Source organism: Camellia sinensis, chromosome 6 (genome assembly GCF_055761805.1).
Source record: "Camellia sinensis isolate YWXY chromosome 6, ASM5576180v1, whole genome shotgun sequence".
NCBI lineage: Eukaryota > Viridiplantae > Streptophyta > Magnoliopsida > Ericales > Theaceae > Camellia > Camellia sinensis.
In genome coordinates, this window is record NC_138966.1 from 18,721,768 (window position 1) to 18,746,626 (window position 24,859).

The 24,859-nt window shown below is 45.3% G+C and overlaps 1 protein-coding gene across 1 annotated transcript in view; it reads right to left on the reverse strand.

Moving 5' to 3' along the window:
- Nucleotides 1-202: 202 nt before the first annotated feature.
- The window catches only part of LOC145793197 (protein MAINTENANCE OF MERISTEMS-like), a 35,630-nt gene continuing 10,973 nt past the window's right edge, over nt 203-24,859 (reverse strand). The window contains exons 3-5 of the mRNA XM_082875951.1: nt 24,568-24,729; nt 24,017-24,481; nt 203-331 (exon numbers count right to left, since the gene is read on the reverse strand). Of these exons, the coding sequence (XP_082732077.1) occupies nt 203-331; nt 24,017-24,481; nt 24,568-24,729 (756 nt within the window). The remainder of the gene's footprint in view (nt 332-24,016; nt 24,482-24,567; nt 24,730-24,859) is intronic.

Genomic DNA, 24,859 nt, shown 5'->3' on the forward strand with positions numbered 1-24,859 from the left:
CTAGCATCCCTACCAACTTAGAAGATGAAATATTTAATACACCTCTATTTACTCACAAAGATAGAAAACTTCATCTTTGGGAACATTCAGATAGTAAATTAAAAGGAATAGATAATTCCTCTACTTCCCAAATTAGTAAACCAGTTTGTTCAACCCACACACATCTCCATGAAGATGAAACCACATCTCAAGATTCACCTACTTAGATTGATTTTGAAGTCGTTCCACCTGTTAACCCACAATTATTAACTCTTAGTAAACCTTTTACTCCAGATCTTAATAAACTCCGTATCGAATTTAAATCTAAAGCCAATAAGTCTAAATGAAAAACCTATAGAAATAATTATAATGAACACCAACAATCCAAGATTACCAAGAAATGGTATAAATTTGTAGCACCCCCAATTAATAATACAAATAATCCAACTCGTAGAGAAATGAATGTAATAGAATTGGCATGCTTTCATCCATCAGAGTTCGTATTACAAAAGGTATTACATGGATTATACATTCATAAATGTTCATCCTGAATCTATAGCATGTAACACTAATTAATAACAGCAAAATAAACGCCCTACGGGCTTACATCTCTCTAAGGTATTTTCTTGGTTACAACAAAAAGGGAATCGTAAGCTCCATACATATAAAGCCCTCGGCTTAAATAAACATTTAAACACAAAATAACAAAAATAGAGCCTCCAGCTCCTAAGTCCTCCAAATCTACGTCCTTGGAGGAAGTATGTCACCGGTACTTGAAAATGGTTACCAAGTAGGGTGAGCCAAAGCCCAGTAGAATCAGTTTAACACAATATATAAGGTTTAACTAAGATATGAGTGTCAGATAAACATTCAACATTTATGACCAATTTACATTCTTCCCATGATCATTCAACATAGATAATCACATCTCAATCCATGTTCATTAATTCATTTCAAGTTAATTTATTTCATTCAAGTCATATACCAAGTGTATAATATTCCAAATACCCAACCGAGACAACAACTTAGTGGTTTTCAATCAAGATAACTATCATACAAGCACTTCAACCTTGTCATTTTACGAAAATTTTGTCTGCGAGATTGGCAACCATGTATACATAAGATTTCAGGACTTTCGCCCTGGACACTCCGACAAACTTAGTTTTCAATGGAGTCCATCCCATATCTCCTGCCAAACAATAGAGTACATCCCTTTTCTCCTTCCAAAATAATATGCATATACAATGTATTTAAAGAATCGTCATATTCAATGACTATCCACAACACATATTCAAGGCCTTAATCATACCGTTATATTCAATGATAGAATTTAAATGATTAGTGTCAATTCGCCTAATCCTCATGCAATTTCTACAACAAACATAGCTATCCTGCACCGATAGCCCAATACAAATATTTCTAAATAGATATACAATCTTTTTAACAGATAATTCATCAAACTCCCATAGGTGAGTGATTAAACAAATCAAACTACACTACTCATTTATACCTTTCCCTAATTTCACATTCCTCACACCAATTTCGTTATTTATACAAAATAATTATTTAACATATATTAGGGCAAATTTCCCTCTTTTTCAAATATTAACCCAAAGGTCAAAATCCACTATTTTAACACAAGATAATCTCATATCCAAAACCCCATAATCCTTTTTGTAACCCAACATGGAAACCCCTCTTTTCCATTTGAACCCAAACCATAAATTTACTCAAAATACTCCCAAATCTCACCATTTATACATAACAACAAACAGCTAGATTAAAGATCATAACAAAGTGTAGAATATCCCTACCTCAAATGTAGAAGCTCAAAGGAGAAGTAGAGAAACTTCAAAGATGCCTAAACTTGACTTTATTCGGATCAAATGGAAGCTCACAGGATGCTCTGACTTTTTATCAAATTGAGTTGGGTGGTCAGATCACTAGATCTAGGCCAAAATGTAGAGAGAGTGTAATTTAGAGAGAGATGGTCCAAATCTAGGTTTTTGGGAAGTTTTAGAGAGAAAAAGAAATGACAAAGTGATGTAAAACATCACTTTCGCGATCTGATATATAAGCAGTTTGCTTGAGCTGAGAAGCTGACGCTCAAGCGTCAGACACAAAGTTTTGTTCCGCTCGAGCGTAGAATACACACATCCAGTATTCATGCAGACAACAGACAACCCGCTCAAGCGCAAGTAATGCCGCTCGAGCGTGGAAAACACCCCTCCAGTATTTTGCAGACGTGGAAAGTATTGAGTGTTTGCGAACCCCGCTCGGGTGGAAGACCAAAATTCTGGGTAACAACATTCAAGACCAACTAGCAACCAACCTATTCTAAACACGCCCAAGATATTCCAAAACTCAGATTTAAAGAGGAAAAGAAGGAAAGGCATCAATAACAATATTAAACCACAGGACCCGAGTCCAGAATACAACAAAGATCGGGTCAAAATCGGAATCGCTATAACCTCTGAAACATTGTGGCGGTAACGCCAAACGAAAAACAACCTCCCTAATCCGCTCAAGGATCTCAAAAGGGCCAATAAATCAAGGGGACAACTTCTCACTCTTTCCAAATCTCCCCAAACCCCGCCTGGGTGATAGTTTCAAAAAGACATGATCTCTCACCTCAAAAGACAAGGGTCTCCTTCTACGGTCGGCGTAACTTTTCTGGCGACTTTAGGCTGTAACCAACCTCTTACGGATAATTGTAACTTTCTCCGTCGTTTCTCGAACCAACTCTGGACCTAACAAATGTGTGTCACCCACCTCGCCCCAACACGCTGGAGATCTACACGGTCGACCATACAAGGCCTCAAATGGTGCCATACCAATACTCGATTGGAAGCTGTTATTATAAGCAAACTTCACTAAGGGTAAGTGCCTCTCCCACAACCCCTTAAAATCAAGGACACAGCCTTGAAACATATTCTCAAGGATCCGAATGGTACACTTGGATTGCTCATCAGTCTGAGGGTGATACGCGGTGCTAAAAGTCAATTTAGTGCCCAAGGCACTCTTCAAACTCTGCCACAACCGAGCTGTGAAGCACGGATCTCTATCCGAAACAATAGTTATAGGGACCCATGCAACCTCACTATGTCCCAAATATACAAGTCGGCAAGGAATTCTACGGAATCTCTCACGCACATAGCTATAAAGTGTGCCGACTTGGTTAACCGGTCAACTACCACCCAAATAGCATCACTACCCCATTGAGTCCTCGGAAGGCCCACGACAAAATCCATCGTGACATGCTCCCACTTCCACTCAACTATAGGTAAGGGTTGCAACAAACCCGCTGGCCTCTGATGCTCGGCCTTCACTTGCTGACAAGTAAGGTATTTCGATACAAACACGGCTGCATCCTTCTTCATACCGCTCCACCAAAATAGGCGACTAAGGTCGTGATCCATCTTTGTGCCTCCCAGATGCACCGCAAGGCGTGAATGGTGAAACTCTCAGAGTACTACCTCTCGGCAAGACTTCGGCACAAACAAACGATCACAGTATCTCACACTCTGCTCGGGATACACATTCAAAACCTTCTTTACCTTTCCAATGGAGATCTTCTCCCAAAAGGTTTCTACTTCAAGATCACCCCTCTACGCTTTTAACACTTGGTTCACAAGTGTAGGTTGTGCAACTACTGAAAATAAGGCTATAGACTCAACTAACTCGCCCAAATATAAGTCAAACTCTCCAAGGGTACCCAACATTTTCCATTCCCTGATGGCAATACAAGCTACACTACTAATTGACTTCCTACTCAAGGCATAGGCCATATCATTCGCCTTTCCCGGATGCTAATGTTACTCGAAATCATAATCATCTATGAACTCCATCCACCTCCTCTGCCTCAAGTTCAAGTCTTTCTAGGTAAACAGATACTTCAGACTCTTCTGATAAAAAAACACCTCAAATCTCTCACCGTACAGATAGTGCCTCGAAATCTTCGAGGCAAAAATCACCGTTGCTAACTCTAAGTCGTGAGTAGGGTAGTTCCTCTCGTGGTTTTCAACTGCTGTGAGCCATAGGCTACTACCTTCTCCTCTTGCATCAAAATGCAACCCAAACCTTCTCGTGAGGCATCACAATACACCGAATAGCCCAAACCCCTCTCTGGAATAATCAAAATAGGAGCAGTGGTGAGTCTAACTTTAAGTTCCTAGAACGACTTCTCACAAATCTCATTCCACACAAATTTGACTCACTTCCTCGTCAGCCTAGTCAAAGGTGAAGCTAGTCCAGAGAAATCCTTCACAAATCTTCGATAATACCCAGCCAACCACAGAAAACTACGGATTTCGAAGGCATTCTTAGGTTGTTCCCAATCTTGAATTGCGTCTATCTTGGATGAATCTACAACCACCCCTTCCCCGGATAACACATGGCCTAAGAACTCAACTTCCCTCAGCCAAAATTCACATTTCCCAAATTTAGCATATAGCTTATGGGTTCTCAGCAACTCAAGCACTACTCGCAAGTGTTCCTTGTGTTCCTCCTCAGGAGGTAAACAAATCAAAATGTCATCCACAAAGATGACCATGAAACGATCTAAGAATTCACGAAAGATCCAGTTCATCAAATCCATAAACATAGCTGGAGCATTGGTTATCACAAAAGGCATCACTAAAAACTCATAATAGCCATACCACGTACGAAATGTTGTCTTCGGGATATCTTCATCGCTTACCCTCAACTGGTGGTAACCCGATCTCAGGTCTATCTTAGAAAAGCAACAAGACCCCTTCAATTGATCAAACAGGTCATCTATACGAGGCATTGGGTACTTATTCTTAGCTGTTACCCGGTTCAACTTTCGATAATCGATACAAAGTCGCAACGCTCCATCTTTCCTTTTAGCAAAGAGAGCCGATGCTCTACATGGTGACGTACTGGGCCGGATAAAACCCTTATCCAACAATTCTATGAGTTGAACCATCAACTCACTTAACTCGGCAGGTGCAAACCAATACGGAGCCATAGAAATCGGTACCGTGCCAAGCACTAAATCGATAGGGAACTCAATCTCTCGGTGAGGTGGTAAACTAGTAAGGTCCTCGAGAAAGACATCAGGGTATTCACAAACCACCCTTGGTAACTTAACCCAATCTTCATTACACTTACCACTCATAAAGCTGGCAAGAAGACAACTAAGCCCACTCCGCCCACATGAATCATATACCAGGGATAAGGCTTTATCCACTCAGTCGCACAAGAAGTGAAAACAGTCACCGCTCAAGGTACATATAGTAACCCTTTAACGATAGCAATCTATAACAGCCTGGTATGACGGTAAGCTATCCATACCCAAATGACATCAAAACTAGCCATATCAAGCAAAACAAATGCAAATGGGAGTCGACGACCAGCAAAATTCTGGGCAACAACATTCAAGACCAACTAGCAACTAACCAGTTCTAAACACGCCCAAGACATTCCAAAACTCAGATTTAAAGAGGAAAAGAAGAAAAAGACGTCAATAACAATATTAAACCACAGGACCCGAGTCCGAAATACAACAAAGATCGGGTCAAAACTGGAATCGCTATAACCTCCCCCCTTAAGGAATTTCATCCCTGAAATTACAAATCTTATTTCAAAACCAAGATTAGCCAATTTCCAAAATGATTACAAATCAATTTTCAACACCATGACCCACCTATTGGTCATTTAATCCCTTCACAAGATGAACAAATCCACAATATACATCTCAGCATATAGTACCAACATGTATCTCCGTAGTTTTAACCGATTTCAATACGTGTATCTCATCTTTCCAAAACATATTCGATGTTTATGATAGATTTGCATTTCTAAAACTTAAACAACATATACAATATTCATATTTAACTTGCATTTCTAAAACATATTCAACATATACAATGTTCTCAGAATTCAAAACATATACAATGTCTTTACAGTTCATGAACAAAACTAAAACCTAAACATATACTCAAACATCAACAAATAAGTTTGGATATTTCTCACGGACTTCCAATTCACACTCCCAAATTGCTTCCTCAACCCCGTGATGTTTCCACAAGACTTTGACCAAGGGGATAGTCTTGCCACACAAGACTTGGTCTCGTATATCCAAGACTCTCACCGGTCTCTCCTTATACGAGGCATCCTCATCCACCTCTAAGTCGGTCCAATCTAATACATGAGATGGATCCGGCTCATACTTCCGAAGCATACTAATATGAAATACGTCATGCACTCAAGAAACTTGTAGCGGTAATGCCAAACGGTAAACAACCTCCCCAATCCGCTCAACGATCTCAAAAGGGCTAATAAATCAAGGGGACAACTTCTCACTCTTTCCAAATCTCATCAAACCCCGCCTGGGTGATATTTTCAAAAAGACATGATCTCCCACCTCAAAAGACAAGGATCTCCTCCTATGGTCGGCGTACCTTTTCTAGCGACTCCAGGTTGTAACCAACCTCTTACGGATAATTGCAACTTTCTTCGTCGTTTCCCAAACCAACTCTGGACCTAACAAAGCTGCGTCAACCACCTCGGCCCAACACACTGGAGATCTACACGGTCAACCATACAAGGCCTCAAATGGTGCCATACCAATACTCGATTGGAAGTTATTATTATAAGCAAATTCCACTAAGGGTAAGTGCCTCTCCCACAACCCCTTAAAATCAAGGACACATCCTCGAAGCATATCCTCAAGGATCTGAATGGTACACTCGAACTGCCCGTCAGTCTAAGGGTGATACGCGGTGCTAAAAGTGAATTTAGTGCCCAAGGCACTCTGCAAACTCTGCCACAACTAAGCTGTGAAGCACGGATCTTTATCCGAAACAATAGTCACAGGGACCCCGTGCAACCTCACTATGTCCCAAATATACAAGTCGGCAAGGAATTCTATCGAATCTCTCACGCGCATATCTATAAAGTGTGCCGACTTGGTTAACCGATCAACTACCACCCAAATAGCATCACTACTCCGTTGAGTCCTCGGAAGGACCACAACAAAATCCATCATGACGTGCTCTCACTTCCACTCAGCTATTGGCAAGGGTTGCAACAAACCCGCTGGCCTCTGATGCTCGGCTTTCACTTTCTAAAAAGTAAAGCATTTCGATACAAATACGGCTACATCCTTCTTCATACCTCTCCACCAAAACTGGCGACTAAGGTTGTGATACATCTTTGTGCCTCCCGGATGCACCGCAAGGTGTGAATGGTGAAACTCTCACAGTACTTCCTCTCAGCAAGACTCTGGCACAAACAAATGATCGCGGTATCTCACACTCTGGTCGGGATACACATTCAAACCCTTCTCTACCTTCCCATTTCAGATCTTCTCCCTAAAGGTTTCTACTTCAAGATCACCCCTCTGCGCTTCTAACACTCGGTTCACATGTATAGGTTGTGCAACTACAGAAAATAAGGCTACAGACTCAACTAACTCACCCAGATGTGAGTCAAACTCCCCAAGGGTACCTAACATTTCTCATTCCCGGATGGCAATACAAGCTACACCACTAATTGACTTCCTACTGAAGGCGTGGGCCACAACATTGGCCTTTCCCGGATGATAATGTAACTCAAAATCATAATCCTCTATGAACTCCATCCACCTTCTTTGCCTCAAGTTCAAGTCTTTCTAGGTAAACAGATACTTCAGACTCTTCTGATCAGAAAACACCTCAAATCTCTCACCATACAGATAGTGCCTCCAAATCTTCAAGGCAAAAATCACTGCTGCTAACTCTAAGTCATAAGTAGGGTAGTTCCTCTCATGGGTTTTCAACTGCCATGAGGCATAGGCTACTACCTTCCCCTCTTGCATCAAAATGCAACCCAAACCTTCGCGTGAGGCATCACAATATACCGAATAGCCCAAACCCCTCTCCGAAATAATCAAAACTGGAGCAGTCGTGAGTCTAACTTTAAGTTCCTAGAACGACTTCGCACAAGTCTCATTCCACACAATTTTGAGTCACTTCCTTGTCAGCCTAGTCCAAGGTGAAGCTAGTCCAGAAAAATCCTTCACAAATCTCCGATAATACCCAGCCAACCCGAGAAAACTACGGATGTCGAAGGCATTCTTAGGTTGTTCCCAATCTTAAATTGCCTCTATCTTGGATGAATCAATAGTCACCCCTTCCCTGGATACTACATGGCCTAAGAACTTAATTTCCCTCAGCCAAAATTCACATTTCCCAAATTTAGCATACAACTTATGGGTTCTCAACAACTCAAGCACTACTCGCAAGTGTTCCTCGTGTTCCTCCTCAGAAGGTGAATAAATCAAAATGTCGTCCACAAAGACAACCACGAAATGATCTAAGAATTCACGAAAGACTCGGTTAATCAAATCCATAAATACAATTAGAGCATTGGTTAGCCCAAAAGGCATCACTAGAAATTCATAATGGCCATACCGCGTACAAAATGCTGTCTTCGGGATATCCTCCTCCCTTATCCTCAACTGGTGGTAACCCGATCTCAGGTCTATCTTAGAAAAGCAACAAGACCCACTTCAACTGATCAAACATATCATTTATATGAGGCATTGGGTACTTATTCTTAACCGTTACCCGATTCAACTTCCGATAATCGATACAAAGTCGCAACACTCCATCTTTCCGTTTAGCAAAGAGAGCCGGTGCTCTACATGGTGACGTACTGGAGTGGATAAAACCCTTATCCAACAATTTCTGGAGTTGAACCTTTAACTCACTCAACTCGACAGGTGCAAACCTATACGGAGGCATAGAAATTGTTGTCGTGCTGGGCTCTAAATCAATAGATAACTCAATCTCTCGGTGACGTGGTAAACTAGTAAGGTCCTCGGGAAAGACATCGGGGTATTCACAAACCACCCTTGGTAACTTAACTTGGTCTTCATTACACTCACCACTCATGAAGCTAGCAAGAAGACAACTAAGCTCACTTCGCCCACGCGGATCATATACCGGTGATAAGATTCTATCCATTCGATCCCCCAAGAAGAGAAAACAGTCAGCACTCGAGGTACATATAGTAATCCTTTGACGGTAGCAATCTATAACAGCTTGGTATGACGATAACCAATCGATACCCAAAATGATATGAAAACTAGCCATATCAAGTAAAATAAACGCAAATGGGAGTCGACGACCGGAAAACTCTATGTCACAACCCCGACACCCCTGTTTCAAGATAACCTCACCCCCAATAGGTGACTCTACACAAATAAGAGATGCTAACTGTGCCAACTCCATACCCAAAATTGATGTAAATGCAGACGAAATAAATGACTGGGATGCACCCGTATCAATCAACACATTGGCAACTGAATTGCAAAACAAGAAGGTTCCTTTCACTACAGAAGGTGCAAGTACAAGATCTGGCACTGTGACTGGATACATACGCCCTGTTAGCCTCTGATCTACCTGTTCACCCTTGGAGCATAGGACTACAGCACTGACTGAGCCAAAGATGCTCCCTAATTGGCCCTCGAGGACTGTGCTAACTGTGCAGGCTGATGACTCTGTGTTTGCCTCGAACCAGATGCACCAGACGTGCCACCCAACTATGTGTAGACGGCCCGAACATCCTGGCTCCGCACGCGAGGGCACGAAATCGTTTTGTTCTTAAACTACTACAGTTCGGACTCAATGTCGCGGTTCTGTATCTAATCTCGCAAAGTGCAATGTGTGGGAGCCGAATAATGGCAAAATCAGTACCTTAGAAGACTGATATTAATCGACTGTATCCTACGAGAATGGGAAGCCGAATTCAATACATGTGCCGAATAAGTGTAGATCCTTAGAGCCGAATAAGAGAAAGGATAATGATTAAAAAGTAGGCCCTGGCCCTGAGGACCAAAAGGAACAGGTATAAATACAGGAACAATGGATTGAGAAAGTTATGTAAGAATCACTTCACTTAACTTAGTAAAGAAGCTATCCTGAGTGTCTGAACTGACTTGTCCGTCGGAGTGCTAATTCCGGCACCCCCGACCGGAGTGTTTGTATCTTTTCAGGTGACTAGCTGAGGATCACTAGCGTCTCCCAGGATCTGAAGAGTATTTTCAAACCACTTCCCCATAATTTGTGCCGTCTGTGGGAATACTCCAATACATCCATGGCAGGCGTGACTCAAGATCCTCCGATAGCCACTGACGAGACCGCACAGGGAGATGACCTCACTCCAGCAAATATGCTCGGAAAGGAAACCATCGCTGCAAGACGCGCCTTGAACTTCGACTCACCAACAACTTTAGCGCAAGAGACAATGCGAGCGATCATGGAACAAGCAAAGCAGAATGAACAAAGGTTGGAGAACATGATCGCTGAAAATGAACATCTCCGTCAAGATTTGGCCCTGGAATTAGCAAAATCCAGAGAAGCCGTGCGCCAAGATCCCAAACGACCTCAGAGGGCAGGTGGACAACGACCTCGAGCCCGACCAAAGGAGACCGATAGCGACTCCAACTCATTACCCACGGAGCTCAACAAGAAGGGACGATTCGAAACTTCTAGCTCCTCCGAAAAGAGTCTACATACAAGGAACAAGCGCAGAAAAAGCAGTTCAGACGAAGAAGACTAGTACGATCCTTTTGTCCGACGGATCGCAAGGGCAGCCCTGCCCAAGAAGTTCAAAGCTCCGTCATTCACTCTTTACGACGGATAATCAGACCCCACTGATCATATCCGTCACTACAAGCAGGCCATGACATTGCATGCAGACAACGAAGCCCTCATGGGCGGAATATTCCCCAGTAGCCTAGGGCCATTAGCTGTCAGGTGGTATTATAAGCTGGAGCCAGCTTCGATCAAAAACTTCCACCAATTACAGAAATCCTTCAGGGCCAGGTTCATCACCAATGAGGTACAGCCGAAACAGGCCGACTCTCTTTGGGCTATGCAGATCCAGTCAGGAGAAACGCTCAGAGCGTATTCGGCGCGCTATTGGGAGTGCTTCAACCTCGTCGACGACGCTTGCAACGACTCCATGGCCATCACTACCTTCAAAATGGGACTACATCCCGACAGTGCTCTTCGCAGTTCCTTGACCAGAAGACCCCCCAAAACAATCTGGGTGTTGATGAAGAAAGTTGAAGAGTATTGCAAAGTGGAAGATGATGCCTTGAGAATAAAAGCCGGACAAATGTCCAACAAAACGGCCCCCCTTGAAATTGCTCAACCAACAAGTTTCGTGCCACCTCTGAGCCCTGAGCCACAACAATTCGCTAAACGAGACAAAAGGTGGGACTCTCGCCGATCAAGCGATCAATGCTCCCACCGGACGAATGAACAACTGCAAGTCGACAGCAAGCGCTCGAGGCGTGCCGACAAGAAGTACACAGAGTTGTCAGAACCAATCACTGCAATAATGACCAAAGTCTAACACCTTTCATTCTTCAAATGGCTGTCAAAGATGGTGGGGCCACCCGACATGCGAAGAAGGGATAGGTGGTGCGAGTATCACAAAGATCACGGCCATGAAACTGAGAGCTATTATGCATTAAAGGATCACCTGGAAGAACTGGTGCAAGACGGCCGATTGCAATAGTACGTGAGAAAGGGAAAGCCAATCCAAGCATTACCCTTGAGGCAGGACTCACCTCCACTTGGCGTGATCCATATAATCTACAGCCTGCCTGTGTCCCCAACTGTGCACATAATTCAATCGCATCCAATCCCCCAAGAGCAACGTATTCCGACCGAATGGCCCAGAGAAGCTCCGACAATTAATTTCAATGACTCCGATCTTAGTGGCACAACAGCCTCCCACATCGATCCGTTGGTCAGCAAATTACGCGTAAATCGGTTCACCATTGAACGCATTCTCGTAGACCCAGGGAGTACTTCAGAGGTTATGTATTACAAACCTTTCATCAAACTCGACTTCAATGAGTCAGATCTGTCTCCGACGCCTCACCCATTGTTCGGCTTTAATACGAATCCTAAGTACCCGTTAGGGAAGATCATACTACCTATTCGAGCAGGCTCCAGAATGGTCGAAGTAGAATTCCTGGTCATAAAGCTCCCTTCGCCGTATAATGTCATCATGGGGCGGACCTGGTTACATATTATGAAGGCCATTCCAAGCACTTATCATTAGCTTGTACGCTTCCCGACAGCCCATGGCATTGAAGAAATCCGTGGCTCCCCGCAATCGGCACAAGCAGAGATTTTATTAGAACCCTATTACTGACCCGACATGTGGGCTTTGATACTTGTACATATATCACTTCTGCAATGCAAACCATTTTTCTTCATCGCTCAATTCATTTCTTGAAGCCCTCTTTTGGTGCATGACACCTTAGGGCCGATTAAGCCTCCAGATTCGGAGCGCCCTCCGTGGATATCACGATTGGCCAAACTGAGTCTCCAGATTTGGAGCCCCCTTTGCTGCATGACACCTTAGAGCCAATTAAAGTCTCTGGATTCGGAGCCCCCTTCGGTGCATGACACCTTAGGGCCGACTAAGTCTCCGGATTCGGAGCCCCCTTTGGTGCACGACACCTCAGGGCTGATTAAGCCTCCGGATTCGGAGCGCCCTTCGTGGATATCACGAATGGCCAAACTAAGTCTCCGGATTCGGAGCCCTCTTTGGTGCATGACACCTTAGGGCCGATTAAAGTCTCCGGATTCGAAGCCCCCTTCGGTGCATGACACCTTAGGGCCCACTAAGTCTCCGGATTCGGAGCCCCTTTTGGTGCATGACACCTCAGGGCTGATTAAGCCTCCGGATTCGGAGCGCCCTTCGTGGATATCACGATTGGCCAAACTAAGTCTCTGGATTCGGAGACGCCTTTGGTGCATGACACCTTAGAGCCGATTATAGTCTTCGAATTCGGAGCCCCCTTCGGTGCATGACACCTTAGGGCCGACTAAGTCTCCGGATTCAGAGCCCCCTTTGGTGCATGACACCTCAGGGCCGATTAAGCCTCCGGATTCGGAGCGCCCTTCGTGGATATCACGATTGGCCAAACTAAGTCTCCGAATTCGGAGCCCCCTTTCGTGTATGACACCTTAGGGCCGATGAAAGTCTCCGGATTCGGAGCCCCTTTTGGTGCATGACACCTTAGGGCCGATTAAGCCTCCGGATTCGGAGCGCCCTTTGTGGATATCACGATTGGCCGCCCCCTTTGGTGCATGACACCTTAGGGCCGATTTAGCCTCTAGATTCGGAGCGCCCTTCGTGGATATCACGATTGGCCAAACTAAGCCTCCGGATTCGGAGCCCCCTTTAGTGCATGACACCTTAGGGCCGACTAAGTCTCCGGATTCGGAGCGCCCTTCGGCATGAACAAAACGAAACAAAACATGCCAACATTCGAAATAAGGTGCTTAGCTCTGCATATAAAAAAAAAAAAAAAATCCAGAGTAAGACGCAAATGTTTGAAATAAAACTTTTTATCTGATCAAACAGTTGTTACATAGACGCAATCCGCGTTCGAACATTACAATATCTATCTTTAACTTCTATGGAGAAAAGGGGAATTAATCACGTTGATACAGCGGAGGCCCTGAATCGATGCACGTCATTTGGAAGGCCTCTGCGGCTCAAAATGCCTTGATCCAACCATGCCCGAATTAGCTTATCTCTGGACCTCCCTCTGACACCATCGACAATGTCAAGGCCAAGATCCAAGACAAGGAAGGTTAAGGGCAATGGTCGTTGTGTCTCCTTTCGGGGCGATCTGCTTCGACGACTTGGAGGCTAATGCGCCTCCCGTTTCTTTTTTAACGACCTACCTCCCACACTAGAGAATTCTCCGCTGCGATCCATTGCGGCATCAAGCTCGGCCAAAGTTCGAGTTTGGCTGTTTAAAGAAACTCTGTTTTACATCCACAATATTATATAACCCCACGCAACAAATGGCGTTATATTAATGAGGTCACTGGCACGAAGAGTCCATTCCATTTATTTTTAAATGCTGGCAGTGACCCCGAGGTAATTTCATTAACGCCAAAACCCCAAGAGACGAATGTCGGTTGACATTAACCACGGCCTAGGTATCCGAACGGCTTTTTGGAACACATGCACTGACTGCGACAGGGGCGGCGCTATCAATCCAACCGGCCAAGCATTTAGACCCCGCGCCGACTGGAATTTGTCACAGCCACTCCGCGTACTGGCTTTTGGCCTCTTGAAATTACAGTGGCCATTTTCAAGAATAAACGGCCATTACGATTGGGCCGACCCCGCCTATAAGCCGGCGTATCACTATACGATCAATGTTTGTACATTCATTCAAACATCCATATAATAAAACAAAACACGCATATGTCGAATACGAACTACGACGAAATATTTATAATAGAACGTTTTTATTCAATCCAACAATAAATTACATAGTTTTTATTGCGTTTCAACCTTACAATGCGTATTCTTATACGGCGTCACCCTCATCCTCACTTTTCTCGACTTCAAAATCGGAAAGCGGAAAATGGAAAATGTTCACTGTGGTAGAGTGGCGATGCCGAATCAATGCCCGACGCTCGAAGACCTTCCGCGGTTTGAGATGCCTTGATCCAACCGTGCCTAAATCTACGATTCTCACACTGGCAAACGTCTTCGGCAAGCTTCTCCTTGGTCTTTTCGATTCCAACTTTTGGCCTTCATGAAAACCTTTTTCATAGGCCCTCCCCTTCGCAGACTCCATTGCAAACATACTCGCCGTCTCACGATCGGCGAGCGCGGTACTGATGAACCTACTGGTAACCCTTTCCTCCACAATTGGGTTTCCCTGCCCGGCGGGTTGTGCCTGTGCCACCCTGGCTTTCCTTAACTCACGCTCAGCCGCCTCCGCGCTGTAGACACCCCATTTTTGACCGTCCTCAAGACTCGGACGTCACCGCTTGAACACTCGGTGATTATCCTTGTTTGTGTTTGTTTGGAGTTCCCGGAGGTTTTGGCTCTCGCGCCCTACCTCAGAATCTCCGAACTTGACCGTTCAGTGTCCGGTTTTGCACCGAACACTTGTGTTTTGCCTTGGAAGGGCAGGGTAGGGCTTGTAGACCATCCCCACCCATCACCGGCAGTGGCTAGAGGCCACCGGCTGGTTTTTGCTGCCACCGGCAAAATAGTTTGCCGGTCGGCACTATTTGTTGCCGGTCAGCACTTTTTTGTGCCGGTCGGCACTTTGTTTGGCCAAGATGGCATTTTTTGCCGGCCGATTGCTGTTCATCTGCTTTTGCAGATATTTTAGGACAGCTGTATAACTTTTTCTCCCCTCCATACACGTGTATGGAGGGATCTCCCTCTTGCAAAGCTTGTTGAATAAGCTTTACAAGAGGCTTATAGAGAGGGCTCTCTCTAAGGCAAAGGGAGGGAGGCTTAGACATTTTTGAGAGAAAAAAGACAGGGGAGAGCTCTGGTTTTCTAGGGTTAGGGTTAGATACACTCAATCTATCTCTCTTTCCCTCCCATTTTGCACACTAGGTGTTTTGTGCCTTACTATTGCACACAAACACCTAGTGTTTCACCTTCCTCTTAAGATTAGAGTTCTAAGGGGTTGTTCTTGAGCTTCTTGACTGATTTGGAGCCAAAGGAGGCCATTGGAGCATCCTTGTTGAAGAGGACTACAAGGGTAAGAAACTTACACCTTTATTCCCCATTCTTGCATCAATTTTATACCTATCTTAGAGCTGTTTTTGTGATTATTGTATAACATAAAAAAGTTCTATTTTTAAGCCCTCTTTATTGTTTATTAAGAGTGTTTTGTTGTTTGAGGGGTGTTGACCACCCTTAAGCCCCAAAAGGCCTCATTTTGAGCCATTTTGTGCTAGCTCCGGGATTTTGGTGTTGAGGTCTCTTCACCACTGAAATCTTGAGGGATTTCAGTGGTAAAGATGATGCTTTGAAGTCCCAAGAAGGAGAGGGCCACCCCCTCTCCTTGTTGTCCTTGAAAAGGGCACATTTTGGCCTCTTAAAGAAGCCTATGCTTGAGTGTGTGTTGAGCATGTTTGGTTTGTTTTTCATGCTTATATATCCATGATATAACATGATTTCAAGTTGGTTTTGGAACCTTATGCATGTTTAGCATAGTTGCCATGTAATGCCTTATTTGTGCCTTAACATGTTCTAGGTTGTTAGCCTTTGTTGGAGCATGTTTTAGGCTTGTATTTGTGAAGGTTATATGCTTATTTTGCCATGTTTTAGATCTGTCCATAGTCGTTTGGGTCGATTTTAGCATGCATTATAAGGCTCCTTTGCATTTGGGCTTGTTGGCCTTGAGTATGTGCATGTGTAGCATGCCATCTTTGCATTGTTTTGGTGAATTGGGATCATCTTGCATGCTATTTCAGTCCCATTTCCATGCTCGTTTGATTGCCTCGCATGCCTCTTTAATGCTTTGAAAGCATGTGTTGCAATGCTCCATGTTTTGGCCATGGTGTATGCCTTTGTATTTGGGCCACTTAGATGCCATCTAAGTAGTCCTTTAGCTTTGTTTTAACATGCTAAACCCCTGTTTTTGGTTGCTTAATGCATGCCTTGTTTGGTCTTGTTAAGTATGCTCAATGCCACTTTGGTTTACTTTGAACACTTAGGCCATTTGTCGCATGCTTGACTTGATTTATAACTTGATTTGGCATCATTTTATAGCATGATTTTAGGGCTCATGTTGCATGCTAATTGTCCATGTTTCCTCCTTTCAAGTGTGCTTGAATGTTGTTTGATTTGTGCTTAAGTGGTGGCTCTCATGTGCATGTGTGTGTGCATGCCATCTAGCCTTCATTTCACAGCACTATGGCTACTGTTTTAGGCCTATTTTAGAGCCACCTAATTCATGTATAAGTCCATCTTGCCATCCATTTGCATTGCTCTATGTATGCTTGCATGATTGCATAAGTGCCTTGCCATGTCATGTTGCATTCCTAGCTTGTATGCCTAGGTTGCATTGCATTTTGCATGCATGCCTTGTTCCTTGAATTGGTGATAGGAATTGGGCCTAATTTGTTTGATTGGTTTGCATGCATTTGAAACCAAAGTTGCATACTTGGTTCCTTGGGCCATCATGCATGGAAATGCGTGATTGGTGGTCCGAGAACCGAGGCACATGTCCCTTTGAGTCATCACAATGATAAGGGACATGGTTAGTGCATACATGTTTTGAAATATGCTGTCATGCCTTGTTTTGCCCTCTGTTGCTGTGAGTTGCAGGTTCTGCAGGAATACTCTGCCGACCGGCAGTGTAATGTGCCGACCGGCACAATTTTCTCTGCCGACAGACCCTATTTTGTGCCGATGGCCATACTACACTGCCGGTGGAAGTTTCATCTAGCCGGTGGTGATCCTCTCTGTCCAAGGATGTAGTCCTGAGGTTTTGACAACCTCCAGAGGAGGAAAGGGAGGAAAACAGAGGCAGCTTGCGCATGGTGGCGCGTTTCCCGAGACGCTTTCCTGCTTTAATTAATTTAATTTAATTTGTTAATTAAATTAGTTAATTTGTAATATTAATTAGCTTGCGTAGTTAATTAATTTGTAACATTTATTCGGTCCCTCCGAGCGAGGGCAAATCTGTAATAAGTGTGTGTGGGTGTGTGAATGTCTTCCAATCCCCACTTCTTTCTTCCCTTTTACTTACCTGCTTTGATGGTTAGTATTAGGTCACGTCTAATTTAGCATACCTTATGCTATGCATGTGTGCATCCATGCATTTGTATTACATGCATTAGGCTCGGTACATCACGCTAATTGCATCAATACTTCAATTTTCAAACTGAATACGTGATAATTGTGCATTTTCACATGACATGTTTAGGATAGCCGAGCCTATCTTAGCGACATTTTGTATGCGATGCATTAGGCACTTCACATGGACTTGGATCATGCATGATTACTAACAAGTTCTTTGTTTTGGCGCGGAGTACTATGTAAGTATTTCCGCTTTAGCATATCGCATGAGTGTGAATGTTGCCATAACAGCATGCTTAACATGTGGCTAGATGCTTATGTGTTAAACTGTTTTGAATGCCTGTGGGTGAAGGCCGGATTGTTTGAGTTGGAAAAACTCGTTGAAATCCGTATTTTAGCCTACTTGCGAGTAGCAAATTCCAAAGCATTTTCAAACCAAACGGATATGCAATGTTTATTTCCAAATTAGGCAATCTAGTCTATACTTGTTTGCTGTGCGCATAACATAGTAATTCTAGGCTAATAACCGGAATAAGAACACATAAAGTTTTCAAAAACGGATATCACGGTTAGTAGAGGCCGGTCTTCGGACCGGGCGAAAGGGCGTGCTCATAGCTGACCTTCCCCGATCGTACCCAAGCTCCCGAGCCGAGACAACTCCGGTGATGACGGACATGTGGCCTTCGGCACCGAGTCAGGGTTTCCTAAATTCTCCCATAAAAAATATTTAGGTGGCGACTCTGTATCTGGCAAAGCAGTCCATGTTTGGCACTACTTTTTCAAAAATCTGTTTCTCAAAACGATTTGCCAGATTTGGACTCTTTGGTTCAGATTAAGAACCGTGACACAAATCGAGTCCGAACTGTAGCATGAGGCCCACGCGGGCGCTGTTACAGTTTCTGGCGACTCTGCTGGGGAATTTAGAGAGCTTGACTCGAACGCATGATATCCTATTTTGATTCCATTTATGTGTCTCTTTGCATTGCATGTGCATTGGTGCGCCTAGGAACACAGTGTTTGCCATCTGCCATTCCTGAACGGTTTGCCGGAGGCTTGTCTTGTCAAGGCATGTCCATAAGGCTGACCGGCTATGGGCTCTGACAGCATGGGAACACAAACCCCGATTTACCGGGGCACCCTTTTTGACCATTCGACCTAGTGCATATTCGGAATCCATAGTGACCATTCCAAGCTAGGACAGGTTGCTTACCCGATTATAGGTTGTTTGAAACCGCTGCGTGCGTAGTGAAATCCTAGTTCCTGACAAAATAGGACAGGGAAACCCTACCCCAACATAGGGGTGTTTTGGCTCTCTCTTACTTGCTATGTGCTTTTAGAGTGTATCTCTACAGGAATGTACATACCAGTTTGCAAGTTTGGGGCATCAGGCCTAAGGGCATTGGTATCAGAATTTGAGAATCAGTTATCCGCGGGTATCAGATTCAGTATTTTGGGGAACAGAAATCTGGGAACAGTGATCAGCAGTAGGGAACAGTTGTTCGGCTACACCCGTGTTTGATCAGTTTGGGCTGAAGTGCTGTCTGTTTTTCTTTCAGTCCAGAGAGTTGCAGAGTTGATACAGAACAGCCAGTGTCTCCCCTTTGCTGAGGCAAGATTTATGGCGACACAAAGTTCAGAAGAAATTGTGGTTATGACAGCCGCACCGGAGCAGGGAACCACTCCGCAGAATGAAGCCAGCATCAGTATGTCATATCCGCCCAGGTCGCCCGTTGTGCACCCGGTTTGGGCTCCCCAGTTATACCAGGCTCGTGAGCCCACCACCTTCGAATTGATGGGGATGATAGGCGATCTCCAAAGGTCTGTGGCAGACCTCGCCTATGGAATGTCGGCTTCACCACCAGCGGCACCGTATGCCGGGAATTTTGTACCACAGGAGCCCCCGCTACTGGGGCGGATTGTGATAGAGCTCAGCCAGCCAGAGATGGCTTCTGGCTATAGCCACGATATGTCAGCACTAACCCCGACCCTCGATCAGGCTGAGGCCAAAGGAAAGGACAAGGCAAAGGTAGATGCCGACCCTATTGAACAACTGCTGTGGGCAGTCGAGGCTCTGAAGGCCAGAGGGATGAACAAGCAACAAACATCCGCAATAGTGACCAAAGCTATAGATGATGCTTTCCCCGCTCCAACCAAAGGCAGTTCAAGCCAGGCAGAAAACCGGGATGGGCCCCGTCATGCCCAAACAGTTCCTGTTGTTCCCAACCCTGCACCGGGAAAGGTTCAAAAAGCCAAGGCAGCGCCAGCTGATCCTTTCGCCAGTGCGTCTGGCAAGAATCCTCAAACTGCAAAGTACCTACCTCGAGGGCGCAGAGTCTTTCACGACCTCCACATGCCATTGTCTAGGGCATTGTTGATATTGGCGAAGAATGGGCATCTTAAGCCTTTGGAGCCCCGACCGCTCCCGAAGAATCTCCCCGCCACCCATGATGCTACCTTGTACTGCGCGTACCATCAACAGTCCGGTCACAGCACCGATGGATGTTCCCGCCTTCGCCATGAAGTGCAGGATTTGATTGATAATAAGGTTATCCTACCACCTACCTCAGGCAAGCCCGTCACCACTCAGTTGTTGGATTTCGAGGGCTCAGATACTGCGAGTATGTAAAGTGAACCGCCTGCGGGCAACATTTGGTATTTTTTTTGATGAAGCGTTTGGCACGCATTTTTGAGCATCGGTGAAACCGAGTTTTGTAAATTCTGGCTTGGATATCGAGTCGGTCTTTTGTTTTGAGTCTGTCTCTTTGTCTTGAGTCAGTCTTTTTTTGCTTAAGGGTCTGTCTTGTTGTATCGAGTCAGTCCCCGTTGTATATAATACCCGGTGATTCAGGGGTTGTTGTCCCGAACACCGTCTTGTTTTATTATTATCTGTTTTTGTTTTGAGTCTGTTCCTGCCGAGGGGCCAGTTACACCAACAGAGCCGATTGAAATAGCTGTTGCTATCTCAACTTCATGCTTGCTTTCAGCATAAGGACCAGAGAATTTGATTGGGCTGACAGTACATCTCGCCTGCTCTCCTGCGCGCCAAACTCATAACATTAACCTAAGTTTTCAAAAAAAAAAAACTTTTTGAACACTGCGGTGATGAAAACGAAGAGGAAGGAATTCCTTGGGTTTTGTAAAATTTTGATCATTTTGAGAGAAAGAGAGGCGTGCTAAGCCTTTTTATGAATGAAATCATGCTTGTCGGCGTGAGTACTGAGAAGGACCCTGGCCTGATCCAGATTGGTTCCACACTATCTTCGGCACGAGCGATTCGTCGCTTTCTTAAAAACTTTCAAAAACAAATATTTTACGCGGCCTTGTGAAGACCTGTGTGGAATCGTTCTTGAGATCGCGCAGCTTAGGATCGCTCTCAGCCTCAAGATTCAACCCGCTCCGACTTTGAACCCATTCAGACTGTTCAAAAAGTTCAACGGACAAACGCCATGAAAGGCCCGTGTGGCCAGTTTTGAGGTAGCCTTCGATCAAGAAGCATCAAGGCCGAATCAGAAGGAGTAGATCTCGCCGGAAGAAGCTCGTAGAGTAACCCTGATGGGTTCTCCGCAAATCAGTGCAACAGCCGTTCTCTTAGACACGGAGAGGCTTCCAGTCCAGGAACCATTTGGCATGGACTTGCTACACTTTTACCCTTTGAGAGGCTCGCTGGGCCGAAAACCCAGAAGGGCGACCCAGGCAAAAGTTAGAGCAAGAGAAAAATACAAAAAAAAAGAAGAAAAGAAAAGAAAAGACAAAAGATACCAAAAAGAAAAGAAAAAGAAAAATGCAAAAGAAATGAAGAAGAAATAGAAAATGAAAAGAAGCTCGCAAGGTCGAAAACCCGCATTGGGCGCCTTGGCAAAAATAAGAGCCAAACAAAGTGAAGGTTAAAATACCCGAGTGGACCTTAACCGGAACTACGTAAGGCTTGATTCCCATGTTTGGGATACGTAGGCAACTTCATCATGAAGTCCAGCCCCCAACGCTTTCATAAGCGTCTCAGTCCATGCAATGGTTTCAATTTCGTTCCAAAGTCCAGTGGCCAACACCCTTCAAGGTGACTGTGTCCATATATGTGTTGTGACCGTCTTCGTCATCGCTGTGTCTAAGAGCTCGACCACCGCCAATGAAGACTGTCTGTGAATTGCTGCGGCACCATCCCAAACAAGGGGCAACTTTCCGTTGCCACGAGCCGCTGTGAGCCGCCTTTCAAACTAGGGGCAACTTTCCGTTGCCTCCCACCCTCCTTCAAACCAGGGGCAATTTTCCATTGCCTCCGATCCGAGGTCGCGCATCTCGAAGAGTAAGTTCCATGCTTGTTGAGCATCAGCTATTTGAAAAATAGTTTTTGAAAATTTTTACTGAGGTTGACTATTTTCTCGAAAACTATTTCATTTTCCAAAACCGGACCATTGTCTTGGACCTAAAAGGAAAATTTTCAGTGCTTGCTGCCTGACTTGCATGCTTTTCAAAACAAAAGTCGAACAAGTACGTTAATCCGACTCTCATTTCGATCAAAACCGTTTTAGTAGAAAGTAAAAACGAAAAAAATGGTTAAAATGATGAACTAGGGGCACAGTTGAGCCAGGCGTTCTGTCTCTCCCCCGTCATCGACGTACTTGCCAGAAGAGCACTCTGCCTGCCCGAAGAATAGCCGTGAGCTAACGGTGTCGAGCATAAACCCGCACCTTTCCATTTATCCATCAATCACCCCGGGGAGGGATGAAAAATGAGAGAATGAAGAATAGAGAGGTGTAAGTTGAGAGAAAAGCGAGGAAAAGGGTTTCGAGAGAAAATCCGAGCTTGAGAATTGAGTGATGTGAGAATCACAAATAAGAAGGGGTGGGAAACAATACCCAGATTGAACTGGCTCCTCGTGGTCCGAGGTCCCCCATCTTTGGTTACGCGTCTGTGTGTCGTGTCTCTTTCATTTGACGGTCTCGTCTTTTGTTTTTAGTCTTTCCCGAGCGTGTCTCGTTGTGTTTAGGTCGTGTACCTATATTTGAGTCCTTTCCGCTCTGTTCAGTGGTAGGCTCGATATCCCGGTTTGAAAAACCCTCATTCGATTTCAAAAATCGCTTATGCTCAGAATGCTGTGCCATTCTCTACATTGGAACGTGTTCCGACTCCAACCGGTTCCATCTTTGAGGTCCGTCCTGATTAGATTGGGCTGTCTTGTTTGAGAATTGCAGTGTGCAGAATGAACTGAATGCTGTGTTTTGGGCTGTATGCAGATCAATCCCCAACAGAGTAAGGGCTGTGTGTCTAAGAATCAGGCAGTGGGTTGCTTGGGTTGTTTCGGTTGTTAGCTGTTTAAGTTATCTGATTATTACAGTGCAAGTGTTCAATTTTCAGACAACCAATCAATTCCATTTACATTGAGGTGTAACATGATGAGATGCGATGCAATGCATGAAATGTGTAAATGTAAACACTTTTTCAGATAAAAAGTTCGCTTCGTTTCATTTCATTATCTTTTTCAAATGTACAAGCTTTGGAAACAAAACCTGCCTGTGGCAGTACAAGGTAATCTATCTACCAACCAAAAAGAAAAGTACAAGGAAAGAAAGAAAAGATAGCAAAAATCTACATCTATGTCAAGCACTCCGAAGGGCCGTCAGTCTGTCCTGGTCCTCTTCCTGGACGAGGGTCCAGGAGCATCAGCAGCGTCGTCATCAGAGCCCGAGCTAGAACCGTCTGCGGTCTCCTCCTCCGACGACCCTGCCTCCGCCTCTGACTCCTCGTCGTCGTCATCGTCCGGGACTGGAGCCCGCGAGCTGCTCCCGACGTGAGTACGCCCACCCCTAGTGCGGGGAAATATCCTGCCCTCCTCATCTCTCCCCCGGGCAGGGACAGAAGGTCTGGCTGGAGCACCTCCTGCCATGGGAATCTGGAAGGCAGGCTAAAAAAGCACACAAAAAGTGAAATGCATCAGTATACTGTAGACAGTTTATCAGTGCAGAATGCAGTGTATGGATACAGTGTATGAAGGCCGTGAGCAGTTTGTCAGTACAGAGTTTAGTGCAGAATGCAGTGTATGCAGTGCTCAGATACAGTGAGATCAGTGTATCAGGTGTTGTGCCGTGAATCAGATTATGCGAAGCAGTGTATGAATGGTTTGAGGCCAGTGTCAGAAGGACATACCGGTATGCTGTAGACAGCCAGAAGGTCAAATGTCCGCTGGAGCATCCCCATCATCGAGGCATTCATCGCCAACGACTGACGGGTGTACTCAGGAGAAGCCTGCAAAGGTATCAGATGCATTAGTATTCTGTGGAATATCAGTAAACTGAAGTGAGATAACTGTACGAAGTGCAGTGATACATACCGGCGGAAGGTCGGGGATGTCAGTGAACTCATGACCAGCCGGTGGAGGGGCGAAGGGGATCTGATAGGTCGACCCACCCTGCCCCTGGAAAGTCAGTACAGCAGGCAGGGCAGGCCAGCCAGCTCCTCGTCCTCCCCGCGCTCCGCCTCTGCCACGGACTCGGGCCCTCCTCGAAGATCCAGCCCCTGCTCCTGCTCCGGCCCCAGCCGCCGATGCTACAGGCCTGGCCCCCTCTGCTCGACGACCGCTCAAAGGTCGCATCAGGTACGTCCGCACGTACTCCTGATAGTCGCCGGTGCCTCGGAAGCCGGCCTCCTCCCAGCCGATGGAGTAATCATCCAGCTGCTCAGGGGTCAGCCCCTCGGTCTCCCTCATCTCTGCAGGAGGGTGAGCCGGGACTATCTGCTCAGGTAACCCGCGGGTCTGGCGTAGAAAACGCTCCCCCAGGTACCAAGCCCGACAGACCGGGCCCTCTAGCAGAATCCGGAAACGCGAGGTCTCCTCAGCACCAGGGAACCGACCCCGCATCGCCGACGGCAAGGAAGCCCATGGCCGCCATGTGATCTGAAAGTAACAGACAGTTTGTTATCTACTGTTATTGAAACATGCAGTGGGAAAGCGAAGCTAAACGAACTGAAAGTAAAGCATACCTCTGTGGGGGTGATGGTGTCGAAGTATCGGCGGAAGAAGCCGAATGTCTCCCGAGGTCGCCGGGTGCATCCCCCGTCAAAGCGACTCGAGAAAGGAACAGCCGGAGGAGGCTCCGCAACTGGTACAGGTGCAAGCCTAGGGAAGTAGGCATAAACCCACAACTGCAAAACAGATGTCAGTATGACCTTCAGATAAAGCAGGGTATACAGAATAAAGCAGAAATGGCAGAGCCGTGTGTTGTGCAGTGTATTGTGTGCAGTGTACAGTGTGAGCAGTGTACAGTCAGTGTAA